The sequence below is a fragment of the Cimex lectularius genome, unplaced genomic scaffold (assembly GCF_000648675.2).
Source record: "Cimex lectularius strain Harlan isolate CLEC.00 unplaced genomic scaffold, Clec_2.1 scaffold92, whole genome shotgun sequence".
Taxonomy (NCBI): Eukaryota; Metazoa; Arthropoda; class Insecta; order Hemiptera; family Cimicidae; genus Cimex; species Cimex lectularius.
Window position 1 is genome coordinate 885,828 of NW_019942502.1, and position 21,252 is coordinate 907,079.

The 21,252-nt window shown below is 33.7% G+C and overlaps 1 protein-coding gene and 1 non-coding gene across 8 annotated transcripts in view; one reads left to right on the forward strand and one right to left on the reverse strand.

Annotated features, from left to right (window-relative positions):
* The window catches only part of LOC106670218 (leucine-rich repeat-containing protein 4C-like), a 509,524-nt gene extending 488,626 nt beyond the window's left edge, over positions 1-20,898 (forward strand). For 6 of the 7 annotated variants that reach the window (XM_014400338.2, XM_014400367.2, XM_014400347.2 and 3 more), the window contains one exon: positions 18,350-20,898. In XM_014400338.2, the coding sequence (XP_014255824.1) occupies positions 18,374-20,116 (1,743 nt within the window). In that variant the 5' untranslated portion in view covers positions 18,350-18,373 and the 3' untranslated portion in view covers positions 20,117-20,898. Of the gene's footprint in view, positions 1-7,363; positions 7,498-18,349 lie in introns of those variants that run through there. The other variant, XM_014400393.2, reaches the window with a different exon arrangement.
* Trnan-auu lies at positions 213-285 on the reverse strand. Its single transcript has one exon. It is a non-coding gene; the product is annotated as a tRNA-Asn (tRNA).
* Positions 20,899-21,252: the final 354 nt, after the last annotated feature.

Genomic DNA, 21,252 nt, shown 5'->3' on the forward strand with positions numbered 1-21,252 from the left:
AAAAAAATATATATATAAAATTGTTTCCAGTCACACTAGTTTGACTTAACCAAAACCTGATTGATTTTTTCCCAATATGTTTTAATTTTTGTTTATTCCCATAAACAAAACATTACACAAAATCTATTGGGTTTCGTGGTCCCTTTGACCAAATAAATTCTTTTCAATTAATTAATCTTTTATTAAGGTTTTGGTTGAGATAAAAAAGTCAGCGTCACGAGCGGGATTCGAACCCACGACCTTCGGCTCAATACGCCGATGCTCTACCACTTGAACTATCGTGACTTCCATCTACTCGGACACTAACTTCCCACTTTCACCCACCTGAAAAAAATGGCAAAAAAGAGGAAAATTGGTAGGTTGAGAGTGGATTTAAGTAGGAGCCGTATTTAAGTTCGAATCCCTCTCGTGACGCTGACTTTTTTTTCCATCGGCTTTAGACTAACATTAACCTAATAACCTGATCGATTTGTCCTTACATGTTTTACTATTGTTTATTTTTTAAACAAAACGTTACACAACAAAATATCCCAATCTGATTGAATTGTCCTTATATTTTCTAATATTCTGAAACAAAATTTAACACATGAAAATACTATCTCCAAACCTGACTGTTTTGTACTGATATTGTTTTATTATTATCTTTATATTATTAAACAAACTTTACACAAAACATTTCTTACCACTTCAATACTGTAGGCTAATTCAACATAAAAAACTGACTGATTCGTCCTTATATTTTTTAATATTATATTTATTTCATTAGACAAGGGTTTACACAATAGGTTTCTATCCAATTTCTGTTCACTTAATAATAAACTGATTAGTTTGTCCTTATATTTTCTGGTATCCTGCTTATTTTCTCAAAGAAAAGTTTACTGAAAAAGTTAAGATCCCAACCTGATTGATTCGTCCTTTCCTTTTTTTTTTAAATTATCATAATTTTCTACATAAAAGATTGATTGATTTGTCTTCATTTTTAATATGTGGTTTGTTTTCTAAAAAAACAACGAAATTACATACTCTACGATCCTGATTGATTTGTCCTTATATTTTCTTTATTTTCTTCAGCAAAACAATGAACAACAAATTTCTAATCAGTGTAGGTTAACCTCAACAAAAAAACATGATTGATTTTTCCTCCTAATTATAATATTTTCATTATTTTATCAAACAAAATTTTGCACAAAAGTTTCTATCAATTGTATGTTGTCTTTAGCATAAAAACCTAATTGATTTGTTTTTATTTATGTGTAATAATAATTTCATTATTGTTTTAAACCAAAATTTACAAATGGAAACGTCTTCAGACTCCTTGATTGACATGAATATCAAACGATTTTTTTTATCTTTTAATATTTATTTTAATTGTGTCAGATATAATATTACTAAACAAAAAATTTTTTTTTTTCATATGACAAAACCTAAATAAAGTAACCTAGCTAAACAAAAACAATTTCTATTTTTTCGAATATAAAAAGATTTTTTTTAAATCTTTTAATATTTGTTTTAATTGTGTCAGATATAATATTACTAAACAAAAAAGTTTTTTTCATATGGCAAAATCTAAAGAAAGTAACCTAGCTAAACAAAAAAAATTTCTATTTTTTCGAATATAAAAAGATTTTTTTAAAATCTTTTAATATTTGTTTTAATTGTGTCAGATATAATATTACTAAACAAAAAAGTGTTTTTCTTTCATATGGCAAAAACCTAAAGAAAGTAACCTAGCTAAACAAAAACAATTTCTATTTTTTCCTCTTTTTATAATAAATAAAGCTTTTCAGTAGTAATGATTCCGACCATTCAAAGTTGACTAACACAATTCTCAAATTTAATTTTTATTTTCATTTATATTTCCGTTTGCTTTAGTTAATATAATTTATGAAAAAATGGGTTGTAACCACCCTTGATTATTGTTTTTTTTAAATAATAATTTTTTCTAATGTCTCCAAACAAACTGGGTTGCATTAAAGAATAAAAATGAGGATCATGTTATCTTTAATCTTTCAGTTAATTATTCTTTCATTGTAAGGTCTTGGTTGAGATAAAAAAGTCAGGGTCACGAGCGGGATTCGAACCCACGACCTTCGGCTAAATGCGCCGCTGCTCTACCACTTGTGCTATCGTGACTTGAAAAATGGCAAAAAGGAAAGAAAATTCAAAAGGTGGGGTTGAGATGGGAAGTTAGTGTCCGAGTGGATCAACGTCACGATAGCTCAAGTGGTAGAGCAGCGTCGTATTTAGCCGAAGTTCTTGGGTTCGAATCCCGCTCGTGACACTGACTTTTTTATCTCAACCAAGACCTTACATTGAAAGAATAATTAATTGAATGATGTAACTTGGTCAATTGACTACTAAAATGTAAATGATATATGTTTAATTAAAATCTGATCTTTATCATTTAGAAAAACAAAATTAATAAGCAAATGATATTTTCAATATACATATTAGATTAATTTTATCATAGAAGCAACAAGAGATGCTTATATTTTAAATTGGTTCAAAGGCAAATTTGCTCATTTTATTCTTAGAAAGTAGGACAAATTTAAATCGCTAGAACGTACCCAAAGTTCATATCTATTTATGTGTCGCATTTTTTTTCTTCAAAATTTATTCATTACAAGAACAATAAATATCAGGGTCGTGTCTTTTCCCTCAACAATGGTGATAGTTGTTGACCGAAATCCGTTTCGGCGTCCGTGCCGAAAGGGTGTAGGTGGGTAAAAAAAATTAATTGGGCATATATCCCGCGATTCTGCCCTTTGTGTGTTTGACTCATGAGGGTTGATAGGTGAATGTTAAACGGGCCCGGTCCTAATGCGTATGCAAATACGTGAAGCATGTAATGGAGGGAGGAGAGACCACACTTGTCATCTTCCCTTATCTTCCCCTCGCATCACGACCACTCATACCTCCAACCCTCTACACTAATGTTCAACAATTAATCCAAGGCAAAGTACAATAGTCCATGACGATCTCGTCTCGTCGGATGGGAATTTCATATCTCGGAATGAAATAGCATCCGTATATGTGCATAATAACTCATAAACGGGAGATAGGAGAAGTCATATCCGCGTTTCGTCCAGAACCATGTAGTAATGCTTCACATTGTTGATTATATATCATTTTATACGAGCCGCATAAAATGCCTGCACGCGGTTAGAAAGCTGTTAAAATTGTATATTAAAAAGAATTACATAAAGACATATTTTTGGTTTATATTTAACTTCAAAGTGTCAAAAAAAAAATGTAAGATAAAATATAATAGGATATTTTTAATATATCCAAATATCGTATAACTTAAGAAATCTGTTTTCCCCCTTACTACAGACCCATTACAGAAACAGATAAAAAGAAACATTTTGAATAATTTTATATCTATAAATATTTCCCAGACGAAATTGCAAATTTACTTTAGTGCTTGTTTGAAAAAAGAAAAGAGGGGAAAAAGCTCTGAGGTAGCTTTTATGATTATTTTATACATAGTATCGTCTTGAGAAGGAAAAGGAGAGAAATGATTGTACAACCACTAGGCCAAAATCAGACACCTAAAGAAACACAAAAATTTCTTAATTAATAAAATAGATTGTGAAAAATTTGACAAATTAAAACCATAATTTATTTTTCCTAATTTGCAAGTTAAAGCGTACAACATGTCAGTTTTTCGATTTAACCTCCCTTGGTCCGACTGTCATCCATGTGTTTAAGAATAGTCAGATGAGTATTGGTTTTATGCCATTTTCAGGATACAAAGTAGGTCCTTTGATGGCTTGGCTACTTGAAAAGGGTACTTTTGAACCCGCCTTAAAAGTGGTTATTTCTAAGTAGCAAGTTAGCATTTGATGGACATACCTAGCCACTATTTTCTCGAAGTGATACTCCATCCATAAACATCTATTATCATCAAACATCAAAATTAATTGATATATACATAGTTTTAATATATGTGCCCTTTATCCTTGAAATTATCGCTTTTTAATTTCAAGTTAATCCTTTTTCACTTCAATCCAACATTAAACCATTTTTAACATTAAATTCATCCTTTTTAATTTAAAGTTAACACTTTCTTAAAGGATTTCAAAACCGTAAGAGTCGTATGAAGTACCAACATCTAAAATAAAAAAATTCTTGTACATCTGCAACATTAAATAATAAAATAATTGGTTTCTAATAAAATCTTAATATGATAATGCCAATAAAATTTAAAAAATTATATCAGATTTAATACAAAAACAAATGCTTTTTCCTATTACTTCAGGGTTTTAAAAAAATGAACTGTCGAGGAAATTTATTTAGAAATCGTGAGATGAGGTCTGGTGTGATGTAGGTTTCAGAAAAACATTTTCTTTATCGTGCCAACGTTTCGATCTTTATTGAGATCATCTCCAGGGCTTAAAGTGTCTGTCTTCTGTGTAATTGTGCCATTCTTCCGTGTCGTGTCGAGAATAAAGATAAAGATCGAAACGTTGGCACGATAAAGAAAATGTTTTTCTGAAACCTACATCACACCAGACCGCATCTCACGATTTCTAAATAAATATCGATTAACGGTCACTAATCAACACACATGTCGAGGAAATAATTACTTTATATTTTTTTTAAATTGAAATAAGAGAAAAATCATATTCCTTTTTATATTTAATTTTATATAATTTTTAATATTAAGTTATGATTTTTCCTTCTCGAAGGTGGGATAATAGGTCATCTCAAAAAGACAACAACCAGTTTTTCTTTCAATCCACAACGTTTCGGATTTATTTTAATCCTTCCTCAGGTGAGTTAACGCAGTGGTTAAAACAGTGGTCGTCAGTCGTTAATATTTTGTAACAGTTTATTTCAAAAAGAGCCAGTATGGTACATATTTAAGTCTTTCGGACTCTGAACAAACGTTTTTTAAAAGGACCTGAGGAAGGATTAAAATAAATCCGAAACGTTGTGAATTGAAAGAAAAACTGTTTTTTTTTTGTTTTTTTTTTTTTTGAGATGACGTATTATCGCACCTTCGAGAAGGAAAAATCGTAAGTTAAACTGTTGAGGTTTTAATATTAAATGTAATGTATGTTTAAGTAGTAATTTGTATAAGAAGCTATTTTTTTATTTTCAAATTAACAGAAGAATACTTTATGTTTATTCTCAAATTTTAATTTTAATTGTAATAATTTTCTTATCGTCTTTTAAACACATAATAACAACAAAATTATTAACAAATTTTTCAATAATTAATCTTCATTATATAAGTTATTGGCTGAAATAAAAAAGTCAGCGTCAGGAGCGGGATTCGAACCCATGACCCACGGCCTAATACGCCGTACCCTACCACTTGAGCTATCGTGACCTCGATCCACTCGGACACCAACTTCCCATCTCAACCCCACCTTTCGAATTTTACCTCCTTTTTTTTAGTTTTTTCCCTTGAGATGGGAAGTTAGTGTCCGAGTGGATCGAAGTCACGATAGCTCAAATGGTAGAGCAGCGGCGTATTTTGCCGAAGTTCGTGGGTTCGAATCCCGCTCGTGACACTGACTTTTTCATATCAACCAATACCTTATATTAATTAATTTGGAAAACGGTATTCGGTCAATCGGACCACGTTAATGAATTATTAACAAACATAAAAGCATTTTATTTTACATCGTTATATTTCCAAAGTTTTTAATGCTTTAAAATAAGGGTTAATTTGAAATTAAAAAGGATTAATTTTAGATTAAAAAAGATTTATTTGAAATTTAAAAAACGGTTAAGTGGAAGCTGAAAATGATTAATTTGAAATTAAATAATGATTATTTTGAAGTTAAAAAGGGTAATATATAAAATTAAAAAAAGAGTTTTTTTAAATTAAATACGGGTAAATGAAAATTAAAAAGGTACTTGAAGTTAAAAAGCTATAATAAAAAGGTTAATTTGAAGTTAAAAACTGTTAACTTGATATTAAAAAGGGGTTAAATTGAAATTAAAAAGAGGTTAATTTGAAATTTAAAAGGGTAAATTTGAAATTAAAAAAGATAATTTGCGTTTAAAATTAATTTGACGAAAAAACCCATATCGCGACGCGTATGCAGAAGTAGCTCAATGTATCCCACTTAATTGAAGGATGTCTTTCCTTGGTTCCATATAGAGAGCGTGTAGCATGAAAATTCTTCTTTGGCGAACATTTGAGCCATATGTTCCGATTATTGGAAGAAACAGGATTGTTTTATTGTACATAGTAAAGAATATAACGTATTGTGTTCCTTTTTGGATGTATTGATATTGAACGTATTTATTAACGTGAGTGGTGCAATAGGGCCAGTTGTGGAATATTGAGCGCCTTATAAACAGTCAATTAGATAAGTTACATATGGATAGAATGTTTAAAGGTTTATAAAGGATAGTCGAATATCCCACCACGCTATGCGAAGAGGGTTGACTATGAAAATAATGTAAGAAAGTGTAATTTTAAGAATGAGTGCGAGTGGGTCTGATAAAAATTTTAAATACTGGAAATGTTAAGGGTGGAAATGATTTAATTGCCGACACCAAGAATGTCATAACTTGAGATTACTCCCGCGTGTAATTTATTATAAATTTATTGAAAATGAAGACAATTTTTATCAGGTTGTTTTTTTTTACTGCCAGGGTCATCGCCGGCGCCCCACATACAAAGCCTTCTCACATTTGTCTTCTTAGCTATCTTATGTGTATATTCTTTTCTGAGTCTTTTTATGCCTCAATTAAACAACTGTTGCCTTCCGATTCACCCAGTAGGAGATTCGTTATCTTGTTTGTTGTTACCCTCCCACACGTGATAAATTAAAAGACAGATATAATATTTACACATTTTCATAATTCACATTCATATTAATTTACTAACCTATACCACAACTAAATTGGAGGTTGGAAGATTATCGTCATCTTGTGGCCTCTTTTCTTTCTCACTAATAAATACGTTCAAACTGTATTTACAAATTCCACTCATACACTAGCCTATCCTAATCTAAATTGTTTGACGGGCCTGTGGAGTACTAGATATTCCTCGACAGCCACGTCCTTTCACGAATCACCTCTCACGCTAATAAATACATTCATTCTGGACAAGCCACTACACTTCGGAAGTATAGTACCAACGAAATGCCAATGACCCGTCCCTCACAACATATATATACTAATGTGGTAGGCCTGTGGGTACTTGATATTCCGTCACAGCCACAACCATGCATACGTCGACATTCACGCAAATAAATACATTCATACAAATAGGGGGGATATACCACGTGTGGTGGGTTATATATAGCCATACGCATTGATTAATTTTAGGTAATCAATGACTTTCTGTTGTGCTTAAGTACTTTCGTTACGTCATTGGGAAGGCCACACCCTGCTCTGTGCGGCGCTAGTTGTTCGCATTCTTCTAAAATATGTCTTACTGTTACAATTGCGCCGCACATGGGGCATTTCCTCGGTCTCTTGCCGATGAGATGTCCATTTGTTAGGCGGGTATGGCCTATTCTTAACCGTGTAAGTACAATTCTTTCTTTCTTTCTGAAAATTTCAGGGACCCAAGTTTTGACTGTCGGTTTTAACATCTTTAGTTTTTCATTCATGGCGTTCCATCAGTTTTGCCATTTAATCGCTATTATTTATTTCTTATAGGGTTTTGTTTCAATTTGTTCATAATGTGTTTCATTTAATATACAAAAGGGTTAACTTTTTTACCACCTGGTTTTCTGAAGAATTACTGAACCGGAATTTTTTTAAATTTTTTATTTGGTCGTTTGACATTTCGCCATATTCAATGTTGGGTCTGGTTGATTTATGCGATGTCACATCTCTTTTCTAAAGTCCTGGAGGAGTGGGATGTGTATTCCTGTTGGCGGTTTTTTAAAGCTTAAACCCTAGCTTAAGCCTTTCAATTAAAGCAAGCTTAAACCTGTGCAACTTAAACCTGTGGTTCTTAATTTTTGAATTGTTGTCTGTGCTAATATTGTTTGTATACATTTGATATTGTTGAGGGCTTAGTCAACGTGTTCTACTTTTAAGTTAATGCCATTTACATGTGGCCAGAGGAAAACGATACGCGTTTTATTCCTTCCTATAAATTAATGAACCGAGGAAAAAAATTGAAAACGAACCAAAGCTAATTAACATTTACTGCGAATAACTTTGTCGTTTGCTTTAACCGAGATGATACTTTGTCCGCCCTCATTAAAACGGAGTTTTAAGCAAATTTAAGCGCAATCGGCAAAGCACTAACGAGAATAGCCTGAGGCTGAACACGGTTGTTCGGAAAAAATTAAGAGCAGAAGTATAGGTAAATAACTCAGTTTTTCCTCCACCTGACTACCCTTGGTAAAGCGTTATTCTCGCATTACACAGGTCCTTTCCATTATATCGTATTTTAGTGTTACTTCAGGGAAATGAGTCGTGTGCATGTTCACCAGCCATCAAGGGGTTCATGCAAAGCCTAAAATGTTTATTACGACCGGCTTTAATACAAATAAGCCGTCTGAAACACACAAATTAATCATTCAGACTGATTTACAATCTAATCTTGCTCTTTCTAAGTGATTTACCGAGTGTTTCTAGTTTTCTAAAAATTAAATAATATTTATGTCTTAATATTTACGTATACAAAAAATATCACTGATTACTGACATATATAAGCTCAGATTTGCATATGTACAGTATTGATCACTTCTCGCAGTCCACCGGCGATTCCAGCTTTTGTATAATTTATGGTAGATACAAAATAGGTGTTGGAAATTCGAGGTCACACCAGGTCTTGTCCAAAAACCGAAGTTGGACTCCAGGAGCTCTCAATAGCTAAGATCATTTCAACCCCCGACACAATCTCTTAAAACCAACCCAATCCCTTAAATACATTCTTTTTTCATCTAAATACCATTCACTCAAATAGGGTGGTAGAGCATTCGATGTCCTCCATACCCTTTATTCATATTGTAGTTAGCATAATTAAGGGTAGATGCGACGCTCAATTTACCGCTATCGGCCCTCTCACATTTCACATTCTCGCTAATAAATACGTTCACTCTAAACACTCGCTAAGTACACAAAACTAGCAGTGTTATATACAATAAACCAACACTATTTCCTTTAATAATAGGAACAGGGGACCGAGATACTCACCCCTGTGCTCAACCACAATTCTCAGAGTGGGTGGCATTCCTACACGCTCTTTATATGGAACCAAGGAATTGTATTCAACTTAGTGGTACAAATCGAGCAACCTTGCTCTACTTGTCTGAAACATTATACCATTTTTTCGTCAAATTACTACCTTTATAATTTCAAATTTACACTTCTAACATCAAATTATCCCTTTTTAATTTCAAACTAACTTTTTTCAATTTCAAATTTCGTTTTTTAAACTTCAAATTCACCTTTTTTATGTTAAATTAATCTGTTTTAATTTTACTTAGCCTTTTTGAATTTCAAATTAACCTTTTTTTATTTTAATTAACTTTTTAATTTCAAATTAACCATTTTTCAAGTTCAAATTAAACTATTTAGTTTCAAATTAACCTTTTTAATATCAAATTTACTCTTTTAAATTTGAAATTTACAATTTGTAACTTCAAATTAACTTTATCAAAATTAAAACTTAACTCTGTTTAATTTCAAATGAACATTTTTAAATTTCCAATTTACCTATTTTTAATTTCAAATTAACCTTTTTAAATTTCAAATGTACTCTCTCAAAATTTCAAATTTACAATTTGTAACTTCAAATTAACTTTAGCGAAATTTCAACTTAACTCTGTTTAACTACAAATCAACATTTTTAAATTTCCAATTTACCTATTTTTAATATCAACTTAACTTTTTTTAATTTCAAATTTACTCTTTTAAATTTCACATTTACAATTTGTAACTTGTAATCAACTTTATCAAAATTACAACTTAACTTTGTTCAACGTCAAATCAACATTTCTAAATTTCCAATTTAACTATTTTTACTGTTAAATTAACTAACTTAATAACTTTTTTAATTTTAATTGACCATTCTTAATTTCAAATTCACCTTTTTTTAATGTTAGATTAACATTTTGTTAAAGTTCAATTAACCGTATTTAATTTCAAATTAACCTTTTTGATTAAGCTTTTTCTAAATTCATTTTTTTTAAATATCAAATTACCTTTTTTAAGTTCAAATTAATCCTGTTTGACCTTTTAAATTTAAATTTTAAATAAACCGTATTTAAGTTTTTTTAAAGTTAAAATTACCTTTTTTTATATTTCATATTAATTCTCTTTAACTTCGAAATTTAATTTGTTTAATTTCAAATTGGCCATTTTCAACTTCAAATTAACTTTTTTTTAAATTACATATTACTATTTTTTAACATTAATTACATATAATTATTAAAAAGGGTAAATTTTACCCTTTTTAATTTCAAATTAACCCTTTCATTTTTATTCAGAAATCGTAAAATGCGGTCTGGTATGATGTAGGTTTCAGAAAAACATTTTCTTTATCGTGTCAACGTTTCGATCTTTATTGAGATCATCTTCAGGGCTCACAGTGTTTGTTTTTGTTGTGCCATTCTTGTGTGTCATATTGAGAGTGCAGAGACACAAGAATGGCACAATTACGCAGAAAACAAACACTTTGAGCCCTGAAGATGATCTCAATATAGGTCGAAACGTTGGCGCGATAAAGAAAATGTTTTTCTGAAACCTACATCACACCAGACCGCATCTCACGATTTCTGAATAATTATCGATTAACGGTCACTAATCACCACACACACCTATCATTTTTGTAGAAGAGAGGACTTAATTCTTAATCGGATGAAGATGACCTTTCTTCTAAGAGTCAGACCCGCCAAGTGCCACCTATCTACAGTTCTCTTGATTCGCGATAGCTTCTCTGCCTACTCAGTTTGTAAGAAAAGACGATTAATTAGCCAAATTAGTCTCATATTCACTAACGTTTTCATTTTTATCTTAGTGAAAAATCTCTCCGCTTCGTCGTGTTTTGAGCTGGAAATCGATTGTTTGGCATTTTCCCTCAACCGTTTTGTGTATAATATAAATTATTCCGCGTTCACGGATACATTCACAAATACGTTTACTCAGCGAAAAAAAATTTTTTACAAGCATACACGCATATTCACTTACGGTTCAATGCAATGGGGTTGCAAGCTTTTCCCTTGATACAGCCCGGAAATATCGGCCCTTTTAATATTTAACGTCAAAAATATTTTTTTTTGTTTTTTTTTAGGTTTTAGAATTGAATAGAAAGCGTTTTGTACAAAAAATGTAAATTGGAGATTTTTCTCCAATGACAAACAAGTCAATATTATCCTATCATCTATTGTTCATGTTTTAAACTGATCGAAACCAATCTGTGTTTAGGTTAAAACTGTATGCGTATGGGGTTGAAACGACATTATTTATGGTAAGACTAAGGTTTCACCCTGACCTGAAACACCGAACCTCAGTGAAGAAATAGGTTCGATTCTGCACATAAATGTTCATGTGCATTCATCGCACACCCACAATAAAAGTGACACAAGTCGAAAAATTCTACAAAAAAGGATTATTTCGTTTTTTTAAGTATACGGGAGTGTGATGCTTCAGGATAAATGACATCACCGAAAGTGGACTCACCTACATATTCACAAGTCCTTAGGTTAAGTCTAAGTACAAACGAAAGAAAATATTGATGGATCATGACAGTGTGTGGTGATTAGTGACCGTTAGACGTTGATTATTCGGAAATCGTGAGATGGTCTGGTGTGACGTAGTTTCAGAAAAACATTTTCTTTATCTTCCCAACGTTTCGATCTTTATTAAGATCATCTTCAGGGCTCAAAGTGTTTGTTTTTGTTGTGCCATTCTTGTGTGTCATATTGAGAGTGCATAGACACAAGAATGGCACAATTACGCAGAAAACAAACACTTTGAGCCCTGAAGATGATCTCAATAAAGGTCGAAACGTTGGCACGATAAAGAAAATGTTTTTCTGAAACCTACATCACACCAGACCGAATCTCACGATTTCCGAATAATGATCATGACAGTTTTTATTGCCAACTACATTAATGGCGGGTTTTGGACCGCATCTAAAAGTAAAGTTCCATATATCCTGCAAAATCTTATTTTGTAGAACTGTGACATTTTTCTTGTAGATATGTGCACTATGGCAGTCTTCTGTTGTCGAGAGCTCTGTGTTGGTCCCCGTTTTGAGCAAGCTCTTTCATCTTTCAAGGCCTTTCATTGCTGAGGACTTCAAAATCATTTGTTCTTCGTTTACAAGAGTTCACTATTTTTTGTGGTCCGCTTGACCAATTAACAACATTCAATTAATTAAGGTTTTAAGTTGAGATAAAAAAGTCAGTGTCACGAGCGGGATTCGAACCCACGACCTTCGGCTTGATACGCCGCTCCGCTACCACTTCGCTATCGTGACTTCGATCCCCTCGGGCACTAACTTCCCATCTCAACCCCACCTTTTGAATTTTCCCTCCTTTTTGCCATTTTTCAAATGTCGTGTAATCGGATTGGATTCTCGGCGACAAATGAAATGGCCACGGAGAGCTTTAGTGAAGTACACTTCAATTTAATTAATTAAATTCACTATTTTTCATGGTCCGCTTGACCAATTAATAATAATCAATTAATTAAGGTTTTGAGATAAAAATCCGATAACACGATATTTGAAAAATGGCAAAAAGGAGGGAAAATTCAAAAGGTGTGGGTGAGAAGGGAAGTTAGTGCCCGAGGGGATCGAAGTCACGATAGCTCAAGTGGTAGAGTAGCGGCTTATCAAGCCGAAGGTCGTGGGTTCGAATCTCGCTCGTGACACTGATTTTTTTATCTCAACTTAAAAGCATAATTAATTGAATGTTTACAACAGTGTTTAAGTGGCGTCATTTTCCGTATCATATTCGGCGCATATGGCAGTTTGCCGTTCCTGTTCTAGTTTGTGCCGTACAAACTGCTTTTTTCGGTTCTCGATTATGGGTATCAGACACATGACTTTCTTTATAGCAGGAGTTCCATCTGCTTTATCATAACTTGTCTACATGTTTTAGAAACACTGGGCGTGGTTTTTTGACCATTCATCAAACATTTTCGTTTCTACTACACCTTTTAGGCAATTGCCCCATTTTAATTTTATTTTTAAAGGTAAAGGTATTATCACATGTCTATATGGCATGCGATAACTAGCTAGTCGGATATGTTTTAATAAAGTATAGATATCCTCTTATTTTGTTCCAGTATAGTTGCTTTTACTTCTCACGTTTGCTGACTAGGCTGTGCCGTAAGTCATCGGTAGATATACATATTTTCCTCCCGTATAAAGTCGAAGGAAACGAAGTTTTATGTCGTTTTTTACGAATCTTTTTTGTAATTTATTTAATAAGTGGCATTAATTTGAAATATGTGTTTCTTCCGTTTTCAATTAGAATCGACACCTGAATCAAATCCGAGGGGTAGAAATCATTGTTTTCTTCCTACGGTGGGGTGTTTTGACTTTCTCTATTTTTTTATTCAGCCACATCTCCCCCCGTCCTGAGGGAACTTCCCATCTTTTTCCTTGATGAAGTCTTACCATGATCTAACCCCGCCTGATCCCGACAAATCCAGATTTATAAATAATCCAATAGCCCTCTACCCTCACATATTTCACCCTTACGCCCAAAACCGCCACAGTGAAAATATAAAAGTAATATCTCTTCACCTATCTCCCACCTCGACTCCTGCAAAATCAATCCTGTCGATTTTTAATAATAAATATCCAAATTTTATCTGTAATCAATTATTTTCTTTCATTTTCTAATATTGGTATATAAAACCGTACCAATACTAATCAGTTAATCATAAAAAATCATTTAAAAATTTCAATATGATTGAAAAAACGACTAGTTTACTCACAAATTTAAAAAAAAATCAAGACATCCTTTACCACAAACACTACACGAGCAATAAATCATATACTTTGACATATTTACTTATCTCGGTATTCGACGACTAACTGCTTTTATATTGAATTTTAAAATAGAAGCAATAAATCGTAGAATTGTAAACCAATTACTGTAAATTATATGATATTAGGGATAATAAATCTGTTTACATAAAAAATAAAATTGTAAATTTATAGAAATGTGAGGTCAAATAAATAAGGATTTTGCTATGCTGCTTGCCAGCGGATAAACGTACTACATGGGAATCGTGAGATGCGGTCTGGTGTGATGTAGGTTTCAGAAAAACATTTTCTTTATCGTGCCAACGTTTCGATCTTTATTGAGATCATCTTCAGGGCCTGGGATTTACAAACATTGAATATATAAAATATATTTTGCATTGTATAAATTCATTTTCCCACATCCAAAACGTAATTGTAATATGTAAACAATGTTTGTAAATCCCAGGCCCTGAAGATGATCTCAATAAAGATCGAAACGTTGGCACGATTAAAAAAAAATGTTTTTCTGAAACCTACGTCACACCAGACCGCATCTCACGATTTCTAAATAAATATCGATTAACGGTCACTAATCACCGCACACGTACTACATAGGGTATATTCAACCTTAAACTTTTATGATAGGCTTTATGCGTAGCTTTCTCTCCTGTTTTCACTTTCAGACCATGGTGGTTGTCTTCATTGCAGACGTTCCAAGGAGCGTTGGATGTACGGTTGATTGGAGACTTGCTGGAACGTCATGGATCGACATGAGCTTGATGGCTTATTGATTAAGTAAAGCTTAAGGTGGTCATTCACGATCGCTCCTAGCAGTCCAAACGGAGCGACGCCGTTCCAAAAACACGTCAATGGCAAAACTGAACTGGCGTGCCCGGCTGTGCCGAATATTCGACCGGTCCAAACTCCATCGCGCCATTCCAAATATCTACGGCGCGCCGACGGCATGGCGCGTTCGTGAATGGGAAAACCTGACGTGAACGGTGCAATATTGGAGCGCTGGATTGGTCGTGAATGAGAAAACCCGCGTTTTTTTGGCACAGTCTCCGTCTTTCTGTCAATGAGCAAACATCTCCGTCCTACATTCTCGAAAAGTGAAAAACTTTTCTTCTTTATTGGCAATGACATCCAATCGAGATTTTATTGTTGAGGTGATTGAATTGTACGAAAATTTACTATGTTTATGGAAAGTGGTGGACAATGATTACCACGATAGAAATAAAAGAAATTCGTCCTCAACCAGTTGGTCGACCTTTTCAAAACAAAGGATACAAATGCAACGAGAGATGCGGTATTGCTAAACCCTAAGCGCTGAGCAAAAATCGTAGTAGAGAACAAAGTTCTTCGTAGTTCATCCCTGTAGCGAGAAATCATAATGTGGCTGCCAACCTTTCATGTAGAGTGATGATTTTTCTCACGACTGTCTTTTGTTTTCTAATCAAGGGGATAACAAGCTGGAGTAAATATAAATAAGACCTTTATCTATTTTTTTGTCAGTCACGATAGCTCAAGTGGTAGAGCAGCGGCGTATTTATCCGAAGGTCATGGAGTCAAATCCCGCTCGACCTTTTTCATTTCAGCCAAAACCTTACAAAAAAGATTAATTAATTGGAAGAAGTAATTTGGCCAATAGAACACTAAATATAATGACTAAATAAGATCTTTCATCAAAATTATGTGGGTATTACGGCTTCTGTTCAGGAGCCACTTCTTACACCATTTCCTCTTCGATTTTTTGCTTTTAATATGTAAATAAACAGAAGAGTAGCACAAGAGATCGTCATCCATTTTGAGAAGGTAATTCACTGGTTGACGTTCGGACTTCGGAGCGACTGGCTGTGGAGCGGTCGTGAATGCCCCCTCAAATTTCAGGCACCTCATATGGCGCGGTTCCATTTGGAGCGATCGTGAATGGCCACCTTTACTTTCATTTGGCAATGGAGAGTACAATTTTGGGGAGCAAGTACTTATCAACGTCATACCAAGGTATTTGATGGCGGGATTTCAATATTATTGCGGTCAGCTGGTAAAGAATTGATGGTTCATGTCTTCATGTACCGAGCTTTATTTAGCTCAATACGCTTTGCTGATCATTTATGTATTCTAGAAATTGAAGTATTCCATGTCCAGATGTGATCAGCATTGGTTTTCCTAACTGCTATAATTGCTTATTCATCAGCGAACGTGCATTGGTAGTGTCCTTGTTTTCTTGAAGTGTTGGAATAGAACAGGTCTTAATACATTGCCTTGTGCCACTCCAGTTTTGATCTGATTCATTTCCGAATAAGTTTAGTGTAGTTAGCTGGAATAAAGATGGAACATAAACACATAATATTTTAAAAAATAAATTCTTGAGTTTTCCCTTTATTGCCTCCCCTATGTATAAGTGGTCACTGAATTATAAGTTGTTCTCTGTCACTTTCAATTTAATAGGGGTTTTCCGTCGTCGGAGGAAAATCGCCTTTCGACCCTTTACAATATTAAAGCCTGGCGAACATCGGGCTATATTAGTAATTTACTGCACGTGGTGTAGGTTAAAAAAGGAGGGGAACACCATTTCTACACCTACACCTCCCACAGTGCACGCCACCTTCAATTTCATTTCGGTTTTATTGGGAATAAATAGCCCGGTGAGGGGTTTCATTTTAACAAGTTCCCAGATTATTCTTCCGTGGAAATTACGATATTAAAATCACTAAAATTTTATGTCATCGATTCTGAATAAAAATTATAACCTCAATCTGGTTTTCCTATCACATAAAGCCAACATTTACAAAAAATATTATGTATATTTTTTGACCTTTTTTATTTTCCTAAGGTTTTTCTTTAATATAGGGTCAGTCCAAGAGACACGTGGTTTTTATACAGTTTAATTTAGTTCACATTTTTTCATCTACGCTTCGGGCGGTTTTTTCTTTTTCTGCCCATCAGTCTCGCCTGTCATTCCATTGCGTTATTTCTGTAAGGAAACTGTCCAATTCTCTCTTGTCAAAGGGCATTATACAATGAAAATTAAAGTGAAAACTTAAAAAAATCTATCCCGGTGCGAAGACCAAAGAAGAGTTACTTTCTTTTTTTCACAAAAAAAATTGAAATAAATTAACCTGTATAAAAACCACTTGTCTCTTGGACTAACCCTATTTTCAAGAAAATCCATTTTAAGAAAAAGGATTATATGTTGCCCATTTTACATAACAATTATAACCTCCATCTGGTTATCCTATCACATAAAACCAACATTTACAAAAAATATCATTATGTATATTTTTTGACCTTTTTTATTTTTTTAAAAGGTTTTTCTTTAATATAGGTTAGTCCAAGAGGCACGAGCTTTTTATGCAGGTTAATTTATTTCACATTTTTTCATCTACGTTGCGTTTTTTCTGTAAGAAAGCGATCCAATTGTCTCTTGACAAAGGGCATTGCAAATTAATGTGAAAACTTAAAATAACTCTATTTAATGAAGAGTTACTTTCATTTTTTCACAAAAAATGTTAAATAAATTAACCTGTATAAAAACCACCTGTCTCTTGGACTAACCCTATTTTCAAGAAAATCCATTTTAAGAAAAAGGATTATATGTTGTCCATTCTACATGACAATTATAACCTCCATCTGGTTATCCTATCACATAAAGCCAACATTTACAAAAAATATCATTATGTAAATTTTTAGACCTTTTTTCTTTTTCTTAAAAAGGTTTTTTTTAAATATAGGTTAGTCCAAGAGATACGTGGTTTTTATACAAGTTAATTTATTTCACATTTTTTCATCTACGTTTCGGGAGGTTTTTTATTTTTTTTTGCCCTTCATCAGGCGACACTAGCAGTCTCGCCTGTCATCCCATTGCGTTTTTTCTGTAAGGAAGCTATCCAATTAAAGGGCATTATACAATGAAAATTAAAGTGAAAACTTAAAAAAACTCTATCCCGGTGAGTAGACCAAAGAAGAGTTACTTTCTTTTTTTTTCACAAAAAATTTGAAATAAATTAACCTTTATAAAAACCACTTGTCTCTTGCACTAACTCTATTTTAAAGAATTTTTAGGAAAAAGGATTACATAACGTCTATTCTACATAACGTCTATTCTACATAACAATTAAAACCTCCATCTGGTTATCCTATCACATAAAGCCAACATTTACAAAAAAAATCATTATGTATAAGGTAAAATATAAGTTAAAAAAATATACATAATAATCTGCACATATGGAATCTTACAAAAATATAAATATGAAAAAAATAATAATATTATATATGTCAACAATATTCAAATACAATTAAGCCGCACAAAATATAGTTAAGCTACTTTATGAGAAACTAACTAATAGTTACACTAGTTTAAAATTATTTATTGTCAGTCAGTACTGCCAAAACATTTTTTTCAGTTCTATAGGATATTTATTTTTGTTTCAGGTCTGATGGTCGCGGAGTTTTGGGATGGGTGATGGACGGAAGGTACTAGCTTCCTGGATCTGGCTTTTGTTCTACTTCGTTCCAGCGACACCGATCTGCCCGGCCAAATGTTCCTGCAGGGACGAAGCACTCGCTGCGGCGTGCGTCGAAGCCGGACTAGAAGTCATACCGAATCTTCTCAACCCCGGTGTCGAGATCATCGACCTGTCCGGGAACCGGATATCCGGCTTTCACCACTACGCGCTCAACATTTACGCCAACCTGAAGAAGTTGGACGTCTCTTTGAACAAGATACAGACGCTGGGGTCGAAAAATTTTGAAGCCCAGGGAAAATTGGAGGTGATGAACGTGAGCAACAACCAGATAACGACATTGGGCAAAGACGCTTTCAGAGGTCTCAAATCGCTTAGGACCTTAGACCTGAGCCACAACCGCATCGACAGGGTCAAACACGGTTCTTTTAAAGACACCGCTGATCTCCAAGTCATCGATTTATCCCACAACAAATTGATCTCCTTCGAAGACCCGACAGTCTTCAGTGCGATCACATCGTTGAAATCCCTCTATCTCCATTCGAATCAAATCATAGACGTCCCAAGTGCTCTTCTGAAAAATTTGCCACACCCGTGTGTTTTAGAGACGCTTACGTTGACTGATAATCTGATAGAGGCTATCGAAGGCAAATCTTTCCCGTCCCCTTGCACTAATACGTTGAAGTATCTCAGTTTGGGTTCGAACGTAATCAAAGACATTGAAAAATCCGCGTTCAATTCTCTTTATAATCTTAAACAATTGGATTTATCTTTTAATAATCTTACTTTTATACCGACTCAGCAGCTCGCTAAATTGAATCTTCTTAGTGAATTGGACTTGAGCGGGAATACATTCTCGAGTGTGCGTCCGGTCGCTTTTCAGAGTTTATTCCAACTGAAAACACTCCGTTTGTGTAAAATGCCGTATATGGAGAGAATAGATTCGAGAGCGTTCGTAGACAACACCCGGCTGGAAGCCGTGGTGATAGACGATAACCTTCAGCTGACTAGAATCCCTACGAGGATATTCTACAGAAACTCTCAACTGCGTTACGTCTCGATGAAAAGCAATGCGCTGACCACTTTGGACGCATCGCACTTTCCGCTCGATCAGTTGAGGGTTCTCGACCTTTCCGACAACCCTCTGTACTGCAACTGTTCTCTGCACTGGCTATGGGACATGGCGCAGGTCGACAGTAAAATTATAAACGCGACGCCTGTTTCTATCAACAACGACTCCACTACGGCCAGTCCGGAGGAGATGAAACCGCAGCTCCGTGTGATCGTGACGGACCTGCGATGCGCCAATCCGGAGAGCCTCAGAGGTCATCTACTGACTGAAATACCCGAATCGACTGTGCGCTGCGAAGCCACCTGGCTGACTGTCGCCATAATCACTGGACTGGTTTTGGCCCTGTTCGCCGCCACATGCGTCGTCCTGCTCTTGTTCGGCAGTGAGAGGAAATTATGCTGGTGCAAGAAAGGAAAACAAGACAACGATCCCACAGTGGATACGAGGCGGCTAGCGGCCGGGCTCCACGCTCCCTCGGGACCTCCTCCGATTTTGATGCTCATGCCTGAAAAGCATTACAGGGACGCGATTCTCACCAATTACATGAAATCCGACGGAGACATCAAAATGGTCGAACCCTGGTTGAACGGGGAAAGCAGACAGAACGAGTACACCGTCGACATGGCACCTGCGAGGAAGAAACCGCACATAGTGTACGTCTAAACAACTACACAACTGAAACGGTTTCTAATCAAAACTGTAAATAATGCTTAATATTTTTTCATATAGTTTCTCGTTTTATAATTATGTGGTTCAAAAGCTCTCCTTGGTATTTAATGTTCTGGTGTGGAGAGCTTTTAGCAAAATTATAAAAATAGCGACTTATTTTGTAGAAAGACTTTTTTGTATCCATTTAATATATTTTTGAGAAGACTGATGGGAAATATTCATAAGTAAATAAAGCATCATAAATTTATTGATTTTTGTTTCTTCTAAATAGTTTTATATAAAACAAAACAGTTTAATTTTAGCCCAATTTTCATTGCTCTCTGTAGTTTTTTTTTAATTTAGTTTTTTATATTAGATACTAGTACTATGTTTAGCCTTTCATTTTATTATATATTATTTGGTCTAATTGATTTATTTTTAAATATATATTTTTAACTTTTAAAATTTTTTTTTGTTCTAATACAAACGTACATAATTTTACAAGAAAGAAATTTTTTGAGCCTTATGCCATCCAAGGTAGTAGGCCTTTTTATGAAATAAAAACTAAAGTAAATGAATATTAAAAAGAAAATAAGTTAAAAGAAGTATAATATATATTTTATAAAAGCCTATGAGTATAATATAAACCAACTTTTCGATGTAATTTATGTAAACGTTTATAGTTATTGTTTCGTGACGTCTTTGATAGGCATAAGATTGCAATACATGTTTAAATATATATTTCTTAAAATACAATATAACTCTTATAACATTTTTATAGGTGGTACAATAATAAAGTTAAACATTTAAATGAAAGAAAATGTGTAAATATTGTGTATAGTGTGATATACCATCATTATTATTATAAATAACAATATTACTTATTATAACTCTGAATTAAAATATATGCCCAGTCCTTTGTTCCCCAAAATGTATTTATTCCCGTTGATTTTGAAAGAAAAAAATATAAGATTTCAAAAAACTTGTTGTTTTACTTGTTTTACTGCACCTCTTTTAAAATTTCTAAGAAGAGTAATAAGAGGAATAAGTGAGAGATAGATAGACTGATAGATAAATAGAAAAAGAGTGAGACGGAGAAAACATGGAGAGACAGTGAATGAGAGGTACATAGACTGATAGATAAATAGAGA